The sequence below is a fragment of the Carica papaya genome, chromosome 4, assembly GCF_054855325.1.
Source record: "Carica papaya isolate Zhongbai chromosome 4, ASM5485532v1, whole genome shotgun sequence".
NCBI classification, from domain to species: Eukaryota; Viridiplantae; Streptophyta; class Magnoliopsida; order Brassicales; family Caricaceae; genus Carica; species Carica papaya.
The window spans coordinates 12453651-12467508 of NC_142312.1; the positions used below are offsets into that span (position 1 = coordinate 12453651).

The 13858-nt window shown below is 36.6% G+C and overlaps 2 protein-coding genes across 2 annotated transcripts; both read right to left on the minus strand.

Moving 5' to 3' along the window:
• Positions 1 to 2806: 2806 nt before the first annotated feature.
• Positions 2807 to 3377, minus strand: LOC148266271 (arabinogalactan protein 41-like). Its single transcript, XM_088217850.1, has 2 exons — positions 3250 to 3377; positions 2807 to 2986 (listed from the first exon to the last, which is right to left on the minus strand). The coding sequence occupies exons 1-2, from the start codon at positions 3374 to 3376 to the stop codon at positions 2907 to 2909; spliced, it is 207 nt and encodes a 68-aa protein (XP_088073976.1). The 5' UTR covers position 3377; the 3' UTR covers positions 2807 to 2906.
• A 9183-nt stretch (positions 3378 to 12560) lies between these two features.
• LOC110807425 (uncharacterized) lies at positions 12561 to 13319 on the minus strand. Its single transcript, XM_022032553.2, has 2 exons — positions 12997 to 13319; positions 12561 to 12862 (listed from the first exon to the last, which is right to left on the minus strand). Exons 1-2 carry the CDS (start codon positions 13115 to 13117, stop codon positions 12789 to 12791), a joined length of 195 nt encoding a protein of 64 aa, XP_021888245.1. The 5' UTR covers positions 13118 to 13319; the 3' UTR covers positions 12561 to 12788.
• Between the last annotated feature and the right edge of the window lie 539 nt (positions 13320 to 13858).

The window sequence follows — 13858 nt, forward strand, 5'->3', positions numbered from 1 at the left end:
GGACATGTTTATTATATGAAATTAGAAACCATGTTGTTATTTAAAAAAAGATATACACCCAAAAAGACTAAAGACGTATACAATGTATCCTAAATTTTAACTGGAAATATCTTATTGAATTATATTTTCAGTTATTTCTTACTTGTGACATTTTTTTTATTCCACATAATGAATTAGAGTACACGTAGTCGGAAATGATTCGAGGTACTTGTTGCGAGGGTGAACGTCGAGTAAGCTTATCATTGCCCGGTTGAAACAGCAGGCGGAAGAAACTTCCCGACAGAGAACCCGCGGCTTAGCAGAAGGCGGGACTCCTAAAATTCTTTATTTTTCTTGCGAACCAAACATTTCAAGAAGCAAGAAAAGGAGAGAGAGAGAAAGGGGGAAATTGTTAAGTTTTTTTGGAAAAGAAGAGAACTCGCATTACCGACTTATTACATTTTGCCATAATCTTCTCTCTGTGATTTATCAACTGACCTTAAACCCTAGTTTTCGATCCAACAAGCCATGGACGCACCACGTGCACAGCCTATTTGTGCCCAAGAAGCTTTAGATCTGCTCAACTGCGTTACAGAGTCGCCGTTCGATCAAGACAAGTGCATGCGTTTCTTGCATTCCTTGAGAGAATGTGTGCTTGCCAAGGTATTACCCAAAATCATTGCTATTGATTATTCTTGTTCTTATTCTTTTTTATTTTCTTCTGTGAGGGAAGTTTTTCAGTCAATCGTGTATCGTTCGATTTGCCTAATTAAAATGATCTGATTTTGATACATGGTTGTGGTTGAAATTGACATTGATCCTGATGGAATTCGGCGTAAGTTTCACTCAATATTGAACGTTGCTTTACCCTCAAAAGAAAAAAAATTTAATGTTGCTTGAAGTACCGGCAACTGTTTGGGGATGTTATTGTGTTCTAGATTTCTATGAAAATTTTGAGCTTCCTCACGTTTGCAATCTGTAGACAAGGTTGGAGTGAGGCATTTCTTGGCAATTGAGCAGCAATTTTTTTAATTCCATAATTTTCAGTAACACAATATCAAGTAAATGGAGCTAATATTTTTTTGCTCAAAAAAGATGGTGGGTAGTATTGTTAAATTACTGGAAAATATAAAAGTTTAAAAATGAAAATGAACACAGATTGATTGCGATGCACCATAGTCACAATATAGTTGTTGAAAGAGTTACTAAGCTTTGGCATAACTTTAGTCAAAATAATGTCTACCCATATATGCAGATATATTACATAGCAAAATTTTCAGGACATGTTTCTTAAAAGATTTATCACCTCAGAACTTCTTTTAAAATTTTGGCCATATGGATTCCTTTTTCCTTGAATTGAGGCCATTCATTCATTCCTTTTTGCCTTTTCTTTCCCAAGATATATTAACTCCTTGAAATCACATTAGATGCTTATTTATTGTATAAAGGTCCATGAAACGTTGATATGAGTATTTGGATAAAGGCCAGGTCCCATGGGGCTGACATCTGATCTGGAATTCAATCATGTTGAAGAAGAGTGCGGTGATAGGAATTTCATCTTTTTCACTCACTTCAATTTGTCCAACACGTGCACCTCACTTCGTTGTTTAGTTACTAACTAACAATTCCCCTGGTATTTTCGAACTCATTATTTATTATTGTTTCTTATTTCCAATTTTCTGAATTTTCTTTCTTACAGAAGGTGAAGAAGTTCTCAATATCAAATCCGGACCAGCAGCAGGGAGCACAACCATCTAGCAAGAAGTCTTGATGAAATTTGGGACTTTCTGCATTTTTTTCTTGGACTACTAGCGCTGAAAAACCTGGATCATTCCTTTTGTTAATGGTTGGCAATGGTTAAGGTTAAAGGATTATAAAATTGACTGCAGCCTACTTAATCCACTGTGACTGAAGGTTAATGCAGGCTTTTCTAGGATTTGAATGTTTTCATGAAAATTCCTTTATTTTCAAGTAACATTCGTTGTAACATGACTTAGAGAGGATTAAATTGTTGAGAGTGTAAGTTGATCTCACATACTCATTGCCAGCAATAAGAACAAATGGCGACCTTCAGATTTTTTCTTACAGAGAACATTTCTCTGCTCAAGTCAGTGACGAGAGAGTTGGAAAGTCTAAAAGAATAAGCAGAGTTTTCAGAAAGAGTAGTGAGTAGGAAATGTAAATTGCAGAGAGTTCTCCTCAATCCTTAAATTGTCGACTCATATATAGTCTGCCTTATGAAGTATGGTATCACGAAAGTTAACGAGCATCATGACATTATTATCATTAGGATATACATATGAGTTATGATGCAGTAAAGTTAGCTTTATTTTTGAGTTTTAAAGCGATGTTGGCTGCTACGCGGGAGTTTGGTTGTCGTGACCTTTGGGTATAACTTGGTTCTTAGATGTTGCTAACTAAACATGTTTGATTTCTTTTATAGATATTCTGAACTGGTTGTTGGGTTTTTTTGGCTGATTTGGTTATTAAGTCTCAAATGTTCTAGTTTCATTGTTAGGTGTTTTGTCCATGCTGGCTATTGTGTTATTGCTACTCTGGCTTGTTTTGCGACCATAATGTAGCAAAATGCAAACATGTATGGAGATTAATTGCATGAACATATTTTCTGTAGATAAGAAACAAGCAATTAGATATTGGGAAATGCAGCTTCTTTTTTTTTTTTTTGGGTAAAAAAGCAATGTGAAATCAGAATTTGTTATTACCAGACTAAGATACTATTAGCAATTACCACCAGCCAAAAAAAAATTCCAACAAGGCGACAACAATTGATTGGAGCATAGCAAGAAAGGTACAAACACCAATGATTGTAAGAACCGTAGTCCCTGATCAAACCAATCTTTTCCTGAAACCATGATTGATTCCACCTTGTTTTGGTGAGTATAAGATTTAGCCGGCGGAGAAGAAAATCAGGTTTGATGAATGAGGTAAGTTGGGAGCAAGGCCACCAACATGAGCACATATGCAATCGCTTGGTCAATTGTAGCTCCTGTAACCACAATCATCATCTTCCTCATCAATCTCATAAATCCAACCAATATTTATATTCATTCGACAATTCTACAGAGACTGAAACTCCCACAAACACCATTACTTTCCAGCCCCATTATATGTAACATGTCTCAGACTATAAACATCCCAAAGGCAATCCTCCCAAAAATATAAACATCGGTAGTTTCAAATCAAATGCAATATAACATGTTCAGATTATAAGACGGTTAAAAATGGTGAGAGAAAGAGAGATATAATTACCATCGCGGGTGGGAGCTGGAGCTGGAGCTGGAGCAGAGGACTGGGCCTCAACAGCAGGCAGAGCAATGGCAAAAATGAGAACGACAAGAAGAGTCACTAGTCCAAGACAAACCCCGTAAACGGTCATTGTTTTCAGTCTTTGTTAGATTTGAGTCTAAAACAAACCAAAAAGAAGGAGAGAAATTTTTGGATTTGAATAACAAACACTACCGATTGGGCGGGGCTGCAGTAGTTATATAATTGTACATATAAATGTATCTTTTTTTTTTTTTTTTTTATCTTGTTCTTAAAAGTTTTTCTACCAAATTGATAAAAGAGAGAGAGGCAATCAGGAAATAGGTGTGGGGCCCAGCACGTGCTTCTTAGGGGACGCCACGTGACGGCGGAAGAGTTGTGTTTTTTTTTTTTTTTAAATTGGATATAATAATATTGATGGTAAAAAGAATATTAGACAATGGATGAGAATTGAAGTAATTTCTTCACTAATTCCGTTTTAAAATTTAAATATTTAAAAATGATAAGTTTTTTGAAATTAAAAAAATATTATTTAGAGTATATAATGATATTGAAATGTTATTAGTAGTTTGTCTCAAAAACCATACCATTGTGATTGTGAGAAACTATAGATAGAGATTTAAATATTATTAATATTAATATTTATAAAGACTGTAAAATGAATTAATAGTAATAAACTGTCTCTTAGTTAGATGATTAATAATTAAATTATGTGTATACTATCTTCTAAGAATATATACTTATATATATATATATAGAGAGAGAGAGAGAGAGAGAGTAACATAGACCAAAGAACATCCAACGTTAATTAAGTTTAAGAAGAAAATTCTCATAATCATTTCTATACAACATGATTTGGATACCATTTGGAAGTTATGCTTCAACACCAATATTTATACAAAAAATATATGCAGACTCGGAGCATATTGTCAATCCATTACATAGCTATCATCACTGGATAAGAATGAAAGATTGAATATCTATTATTACATGATAGAAAAAGTATTTTATGCTCATCTCTTACAAAAGAAGGTTGCAAAAAAAAAATAATAATAATAATTCTCAGTTAGGTATCACAAAGAATATTACTTGATCCTGCAAATTATCAAGTTGAAATTTTGTTTATACCTTCAGTCCAGTAAAAAAACTATTGTCTTCAATTGGAATTGTTGTTTTAATATATGAATCCAAATGGTCAAGGAACCATTCTTGTAATCACCATAATCTTTAATAATAGTCCACCCAGTCTGTTGACAATTTGTTTAGCAAAATATCATAAATTTGTCCAAGAGACTGTAAATTATGTATCAAATTTGTTTCAGAGTTTAACACCATAGTCAACAACATTGCCGTTGACGTGGAACATATCTGAAAGAGGAAAAACATTAGCCAACAAGATTCCTTAGTTTCCATAAATTGAATTAGCATGGAAATACATTATCCCTCAAGATTCTCAAAAGGAAAAATTTTCTTGAATGTAAGTTTTCTCTGTGTACTTCAAATGCGATTAAGTTGTCATACATATGATGTCAACTCTAGGAACAGTATTCTAATATAAAATGACATTCACACTGTTATCAACAGGCTAGTGGATCCAAGATTTAAAACAACTATCCAAGTTATAATATTGTATCCACTAAATAGACGCTGTTATTAAGGTCTTTTCACAAATCTACCATGAAAATCATCTAGGAGAAGTCTTGCCATATTGAAGATTGAACCAAACCTAGAAGAAAAAGAGAAAAACATGTTCTAAATTGTTGATTATGAATATAGTTAATGAACAAAAGAAATCATAAAAAATTATTACAATTTAAGTGCATGCAAAAAAATGAAAAATTAATCTAAGTGAAAATAACACTATAAAAGCTCCCAATTAAATTTGCAAGATTAAGGATGTCAGTGCCTTTTTATTCTTATTCTCCAAGGAAAAGCATTAATAATCACTAGAAAAAAAAATGAGAAAAAGAGTACCAGCATGAAATATTTATATGAGCTTCACAACCATGAGTTGCTTATTAAGTACTGATAACAAAATAATAATAATAATAATAAAGCTAAGGAAAAGATGTACGTACTTATATAACTGTACACTCTGTTAGTACAAACTGTCATTGTTCTTCTTCATCAAATACTCTATATGCACCAACTAATGTTGACAAACAAGTAAATAGGAACCCCAACAAATAACCTTTTATAGGTGCCATGAACAAAGAATCACATGAAGTTTCTCCACAACCTTGAACCTACAATAATGAAAGAAAATAATCGCTACCCATACCACACAGGTTATAACAATGAATCGAGAAGGGATAAAAAGATTATGGAATTTACCCTTTTCAGCATTAATATAATAATAGAAGAAATAAAATTTTATACATAAGGATAAATTTTCCCATTAAATTTTAGTATATGAAATTATTTAGTCGATTACTGTAACACAAAACTAATTTAAGTTAAGATTATTTTATGATAAGACCGATAAATAAAATAACGAATAAATACAATTTATTCTAAATTTTACAGAGAAAATTTTTATTGAATTCTATTTTCAATTATTTCTTACTTGTTGCATTTATTATTTCACATAACTGGTTAGGGTATCCGTTATCGGTATTTGTTGTGACGGTGAACGTCGAGTAGGCTTATTATTGCCAGGTCAAAACAGCAGGCGGAAGAGACTTCCGAATAGGGAACCGGCGGATTAGAAAATGGGACTTGCATCTCACGAAGCAAGAAAAGGAGAGAGAGGGAGAGAGAGAGAGAGAGAGAGAGAGAGAGAGAGAGAGAGGGAAAGGAGAAAATTATTATTATTTTTTTTTGGGAAAAAAGAGGACTTGCGTTACGACTTATTACTTTTTGCCATAATCTTCTCGATGTGATTTATCAACTGACATTAAACCCTAGTTTTCGATCCAACAAGCCATGGACGAATCACGTGCACAGCCTATTTGTGCCCAAGACGCTCTATATCTGCTCATATGCGTTATAAATACATACATACATATACATATATATATAATTATATAACTACTGCAGCCCCGCCCAACTGGTAGTGTGAAATTTAATATTTTTTTTTATCTGTTTAGTTTCAATTTTTAATTCAAATCTACCGTGAAGTTGTTTCACGGTAGGATACGAAAATACCATGCAACGTGTATGCATGGATTTCGGGCTTTCTGATTTGATCAGTTAGTTGAAGTAATCTGCTTCTATTTGCATTCCTATATATACAAGCAAGAAATAAAAATGCATACTTCTTCTTTCTCCAAAAACTGCCTTCCAGAAAACAGCAAAACAGAGGCTTCCATAACCTTGCTCTGTTTTGCTGTCCCTCTCTCTCATCAACTTTATCTCTCTAATTTCTCTCATTCACAGAGCCTCCCTTGAAGCTCATTTACTTGCAATCAACAAGTGGTATCAGAGCCCTTATCTTAAGGGACCGGTAAAACAACATACCCTCAAAAACCCGATGACATCCATGGGAACCTCACCTCCCCCACACTTCAACGGAGAAAATTACCATGTATAGGCAATCAAAATGAGAGCCCATCTGAAAGCCTTAAGTCTATGGGATGTTATTATGGATGACAGTGATCCTCCTTTACTAGGGAACACTGCCACTCTAAACCAAATCAGAAGGCACGAGGAAGACAAGGCCAAGAAACCAAAGGCAATTGCTTGCCTTTTCTCGGCCGTCTCGGATAGGGTGTTTTCAATGATTATGAACTTTGAATCACCAAAAGCTGCTTGGGAGAAACTGAAGGAAGAGTTCGATGGGGAAATCAGAAGCAGGAAGGTAAAAATCTTGAGACTGAATAGTGAGTTTGTATTACTCAGAATGCAGGAAAATGAATCAATGAAGGACCATGCATCCAAACTCTCGGATGTGGTAAACAAAATGAAACTGCTTGGGGAGGATTTTCCGGAATCAAGGGTAGTAGAGCAGATTCTTATCAGCTTGCTCCCAAATTCGAGTATAAAATCTTAGCCTTGGAGGAGCTTGCCGACATTGAGTCTATCTCCTCGGCTGAGCTGATAAACAAGTTTCAATCTAGTGAGCAACAGGTAAATATGCATGTTCGACAACATACCGAGGGAGCCTTAACTGCAACTCAGATCAAAAGTAGCTCTTCAACACAGAATCAAGTGAGAATGAGTGAAGGGAATCAAACTGGAAATCAAAATTCCAGTAAACAAAAGAAATATTCTCAGTGCAGCATCTGTTCCTTGACAAATCATTATGAAAATGAGTGCTGGTACAAGGGAAAGAAAACCGTTCGGTGCAATTTCTGCAAAAGGCTTGGTCATAAGGAGAAATTCTGCAGGCAGAAGCAGAAGCAAGAAGGATCGCAGCCATAGCAGGAATAACAGCAAGCCAATGTCACCGAGTTGTTCTGTGAGCAACGTGACACAATTCTCGTTGCGTTAAGTAAGCTGCCAGTGGAGGATGATACTCTCTAGGTGGTGGACAGCGGGTGCACCTCCTACATGTGCAAGGATGAGGCCTTGTTCGTGTCACTTGACAAAACAATCTCAGGCCAGGTTCGGCTTGGAAATGGTATGCTAGAAACCATCAAGGTCAAAGGTAACATAGCCATTGAAACTAGGGAAGGTAGGAAACTTATCACTGATGTGAATTTTGTTCCTACCCTCTCACAGAATCTTCTTACTGTGAATCAGATGACTGATCAAGGCTAATCGATTGGATTCAAGGATAATTACTGCAGGATATATGATCCTGAGGATAGATTGATCACTTTCATCCAAAAGAATGATCAAGTCTACTCCTTGAAGCTCATAGAAGTAGTCGAGAAGGCCAGTGTTGCCTCTGTAACAGAAGGTGAGATTTGGCACAGGCGCCTTGGGCATTTTCATGTGGCTGGGCTACAACAACTGCAGAAGGGAGGCCTAACCAAAGGCTTCCCAAACATTACAGTCACTGAGTCAGTATGTGGGGCATGTCAGATGGGAAAAATGGCTAGGAATTCTTTCCCTTGGCAAGCAAATTGGAGAGCAGAAGAGAGGCTGGCACTTATCCGTTCTGACATCTGTGGTCCAATGACAGAAAATTCCATGAGTGGATGCAGATATTTTAACTTGTTCATAAATGATTTTTCCAAGATGATTTGGGTTTGTTTCCTGCAGAATAAAGCTCAAATTTTTGGTGAGTTCAAGAAGTTTAAGGCTATTGCATAAAAAGAAAGTGACTGTGTACTGAAGTGCCTAAGGACGGATAATGATCTTGAATTCAATTCCAGCAAATTCAAGGATTTATGTTCTGAGAATGGGATCAAAAAACAGCTCACGGCACCATATTCTCCTCAACAGAATGGTGTCTCAGAGAGGAAGAACAAAACTATTGTGGAAATGGCAAGAAACATGTTTGCTGACAAGCAACTGCCTAAAGCTTTGTGGGCTGAGGCAGTGAACACTGCCGTGTTCCTGCTCAACATACTGCCTATAAAGGCTATGAAGCATATAACACCGGCGGAGGCCTGGAGTGGCATCAAACCATCGACTAAATATCTAAAGGTGTTTGGCTCAGTGTGCTACTGCCATATCTCGGATGACAGGAGATCAAAGTTAGAAGAGAAGGCTGAATTGGGAGTATTTCTGGGTTACAGTACTAAAGCAAAAGCATATCGAATTCTAAGCTTGAAAACTAACAAGCTTATGATTTGAAGAGATGTAACAGTGGATGAAGACAGCTATTGGAATTGGGAGAAGCAGAAGGTCGAACCAGACTGTGTGACAGTGGAAGAAGGAAGGAAATCTGTGTCAGTATTAAACCCAACTTAGGCTGAGGAAGAAGATGAAGAAGATGAAGAAGGTGAAGCAAAAGGGAGAACAAAAATGAAAAGTTTAGCTGATATCTATGAGAGGTGCAGCTTTGCTTCAAAAGACCCTTCCTCTATTGAGGAAGCGCTTCAGCAGCAATAGTGGAAACTTGCAATGGAAGAGGAAATCAGGATGATCGAGAAAAACAATGCCTGATCTCTAGTAAAATCAAGTGCAGACAGAAAGCCTATTGGAGTAAAGTGGGTGTTTAAGGTGAAACTGAATCCGGACGGGACAACAAACAAGCATAAGGAACAGCTTGTGGCAAAGGGGTACTCTCAACTTCCTGGAATTGACTACACAGAGACTTTTGCCCCTGTGGCCAGATATGAAACAATTAGACTCATTTTGGCCATGACAGCTCAGTTTGGATGGACTGTGATGCATTTGGATGTGAAATCAGCCTTTTTGAATGGGAAGCTGAATGAAGAAATCTATGTTGAGCAGCCACCGGGGTTCATTCAGTCTGGAAAGGAGAGACATGTCTATCTTCTTCACAAGGCCTTATACGGCCTCAAACAGACCCCACGAGCCTGGTATGATAAGTTAAATACATATTGACTTCACTGTGGGTTTGAGAGAATCATGACAGAAACTACACTGTATGTGAATAGAGATGAAGACAGACTAATCACTGCAGTATATGTTGATGATATACTGGTGACAGGCAGTAACAAAAGAAAGATGATAGAGTTCAAGCTGAAATTGGAAAAGGAATTCGAGATGTCTGATCTCAGGGAGGCTACCTACTTCTTGGGAATGGAGATTCATCAAAGCAGCTTGGGTATTTTTCTTTTACAAGGCAAGTATGCCAAAGAAATCCTAAATAAATTCAACATGAATCACTGTAAATCAGTATCTACACCTCTGGTGTCCAACTTGAAGTTGTCAAAGGACGAGAAAGGTAGCAAAGTTGATGAGGGGAATTACAGAAGTCTGATTGGGAGCCTTCTGTATCTCACGGCTTCTAGACCAGACATTCTATTTACAGTGAATCTGCTTTCAAGGTACATGACTTCACCTAGGGAATCACATTTACAAGCTGCTAAACATGTGCTAAGGTACTTGAAAGGAACTTGGAACTTTGGTGTTCAATTCAAAGCAAGAGCTGAGGGTGGATTAGTCGGCTACAGTGACAGTGATTGGGCAGGAAGCGTGGAAGATGCACGTAGCACAACTGGGTACTTTTTTAAAATAGGCTCCGGTGCTTTCTCATGGGCGTCTAAGAAACAAGATATTGTGGCACAGTCCACTGCTGAGGCTGAGTATGTAGCTGCAGCTAACCAAGCAATTTGGTTAAGGAAAGTGTTCGATGATGTAAAGTTGGACAAACAAACACCTACAGTGTTGTATGTAGACAACAAGTCTGCAATTGCCATTGCGAAAAAACGTGTAATACATGGGAGAACTAAACACATCAAGGTTAAGTATCATGCTATACATGAGGCTGAGAGGAATCAAGAAATCAAGCTGATACATTGCTCCACTGATGATCAGCTTACTGACATTCTAACCAAGACCCTGTCTAAAGCTAAATTTGAGGAATTGCGAGGAAAGGTGGGGATTGGTGAAAAAAATCATTAAGGGAGAGTGTTAAATTTAATGTTTTTTTATCCGTTTAGTTTCAATTTTTAGTTCAAATCTACCGTGAAGTTATTTCACGGTAGGATACGAAAATACCATGCAACATATATGCATGGATTTCGGGCTTTCTGATTTGATCAATTAGTTGAAGTAATCTGCTTCTATTTGCATTCCTATATATACAAGTAAGAAATAAAAATGCGTACTTCTTCTTTCTTCAAAAACTGCCTTCTAGAAAACAGCAAAATAGAGGCTTGCATAACCTTTCTCTGTTTTGCTGTCCTTCTCTCTCATCAACTTTCTCCTCTAATTTCTCTCATCAACTTTCTCTCTCTAATTTATCTCATTCACAGAGCCTCCCTTGAAGCTCATTTACTTACAATCAATATAGTGTTTGTTCTTCTCACAAGAAATCAAATCCAAAAATCTTGTTTAGCTTTCTCTCTCTCGCTCTGTACGTCTCTTTTGGATATTCTTGAGAGACGTTGCAGAGAGAGGTCGAGCATTTTGTATTACTCTCTTTCTTTTTGGTTTATTTTAGACTCAAATCTAACAAAGACGAAAACAATGGCCGTTTCCGGGATTTGTCTTGGACTAGTGACTCTTCTTGTCATTCTCATTTTTTGCCATTGCTCTGTCTGCTGTTCAGGCCCAGTCCTCTGCTCCAGCTCCAGCTCCAGCTCCCACCCGGGATGGTAATATCTATCTCTTTCTCTCACCATTTTTAACCGTCTTATAATCTGAACATGTTATATCGCATCTGATTCGAAACAACTGGTGTTCATATTTTTGGGAGGATTGCCTTTGGGATGTTTATAGTCAAGACATGTTATATAGAATGGGGCTGGAAAGTAATGGTGTTTGGGGGAGTTTCAGTTTGCGTAGAATTGTAGAATGAATACAGATATTGGTTGGATTTATGCGGTTGATGAGGAAGATGATGATTGTGGTTACAGGAGTTACAATTGACCAAGCGATTGCGTATGTGCTCATGTTGGTGGCCTTGCTTCTAACTTACCTCATTCATCAACCTGATTTCTCTTCCGCCATCGAAATCTTATACTCACCAAAACAAGGTGGAATCAAATAATAGTTTCGAGGAAAAGACAGGTTTTGATAGATCAGGGACTATGGTTCTTACAACCGGTGGTGTTTGTATCTTTCTTGGTATACTCCAATCAATTGTTGTCTGCTATACAAAAGAGTTTGGTTGTCTTACCGGTTGGTATAACTTGGTTGTTAAATGTTACCAACTAAATGTGTTTGATTTCGTCGATAAATATTCTAACCTGGTTCTTGGTTTTTTTAGCTGATATGGTTATTAATTGTCCTGTCTAACTTAGTTTCAAATGTTTTAGTTTCATTTTTAGGTGTTTCGTCCGTGCCAACTATTGTGTTGTTAGTACCATGTCTTGTCACATGTCAAGATTTTAGCATGTTTCTTATTATCAGACAATAGTAATAGAAGTGCCTCCAATTTGTGTTGGTGGCTTGCAGCCTTGTGCAGATTATACTAGTTTAGCGACCTAAATTGTTTGAACCTTTTTTTTTTTGGTTGTTGGCGAGTTATATTTTTTTATTTTTGAGAACCCTTTTAGCCTTCGTAAGATATTATCAAAACAAGTTGGTTGATTTTTCCACCCATAGCATATTTTGATTCCCGTACCAGTATGGCCTTTCTCCTTAATACCTCAATTAGTTTACATCTAAACGATGATAACTCCACCCAACAGCCAATCAATGGCATGGAGTAAATCAAACATGTATAGACATTAATTGCAGGAAAATATTTTATGCAGACAAGAAACCGGGAATTTGATATTGGAAAATGCAGCTTCTTCCTTTTTTTTATTTTGGGTAAACCGGCAATGTAAAATTAGAATATGGTATTATTACCAGACTAAAATATTATTAGCAATCATCAACACAGGCAAATATATATATATATATATATATATATATATATATTCCAACAAGAAAGATACAAACACCACCCGTTATCAGACCCATAACCCCTGATCTAATCAAAACCTGTCTTTTTGTCGTAACCATCATTGATTCCACCTCGTTAAGATTTAGAAGGCGGAGGGGAAATCAGGTTAATGAATGAGGTAAGTTAGAAGCAAGGCTACCAACATGAGCACATATGCAATCCCTTGGTCAATTGTAGCTCCTGTAACCACAATCATCATCTTTCTCGTCAATTCCATAAATCCAACAAATAGTTTCAAATCAAATTGCTATATAGCATGTTCAGATCATAAGACCGTAAAAGATGGTGAGAGAGAGAGAGAGAGAAGAGATTACCATCGCTGGTGGGAGCTGGAGCCGGAGAAGAGGACTGGGCCTGAACAGAAGGCAGAGCAATGGCAAAAATGAGAATGATAAGAAGAGTCACAAGTCCAAGACAAACCCTTGAAACGGCCATTGTTTTCGTCTTTGTTAGATTTGAGTCTAAAACAAACCAAAAAGAAAGAGAGTAATACAAAATGCTCGATCTCTCTCTGCAACGTCTCTCAAGAATATCTGAAAGAGGCGTACACAGAGAGAGAGAGATAGAGAGAGCTAGAGCGCTAAACAAGATTTTTGGATTTGATTTCTAGTGTGAATAAGAAACCTCACCAATGGGCGGTGCTGCACTAGTTATATATATATATATTTTATGTTTTTAGACGCCTATTTTTTATCTTGTCCTGACAGTTTTTTAGTGATTGGTAAAAGAGGGAGAAGCAATAGAACCGGTTTATCAACCAATGTGTGTGGGGCCCAGCGCGTGCTTCTGAGGGCAGGCCGCCTGACGGTCGAAGAGCGTGTTTCTAAATAGGAATATAATAATAATGATGGTAAGGTAAAATATGAACGTAATTCCGTGTTAATGAATTATAAGTTAAAAATGTTGTGTTTAATAAAAAATTTCTTATAGGATAATTATTTATTCATAATTTTTGTCTGATCAAGACCTTTTCTTCACTCTGTTTATTCCTATTTTTATAGAAAAATGGTAGTAGTGACAGGTTTCCTTCTATTTTATTCCTATATTGTTGTGTGTGTGTGTGTATATATAATATAAAGATATGTATGTGTGTATATTCATCAGTTGAAGAGGTTAACGGGAATTAGCAGTTAATTGATCTTATAAACAGAGTGATGGGAGCTATAGCACATAAAA

Excerpts from the sequence above, each read along its gene's own strand:
- LOC148266271 (XM_088217850.1), bottom strand. The coding sequence starts at position 3,376 with ATGACCGTTTACGGGGTTTGTCTTGGACTAGTGACTCTTCTTGTCGTT. Across the intron at positions 2,987-3,249 it reads TCCAGCTCCCACCCGCGATG|GAGCTACAATTGACCAAGCG; the intron begins GTAATTATATCT and ends TTGTGGTTACAG.
- LOC110807425 (XM_022032553.2), bottom strand. The coding sequence starts at position 13,117 with ATGGCCGTTTCAAGGGTTTGTCTTGGACTTGTGACTCTTCTTATCATT. Across the intron at positions 12,863-12,996 it reads TCCAGCTCCCACCAGCGATG|GAGCTACAATTGACCAAGGG; the intron begins GTAATCTCTTCT and ends TTGTGGTTACAG.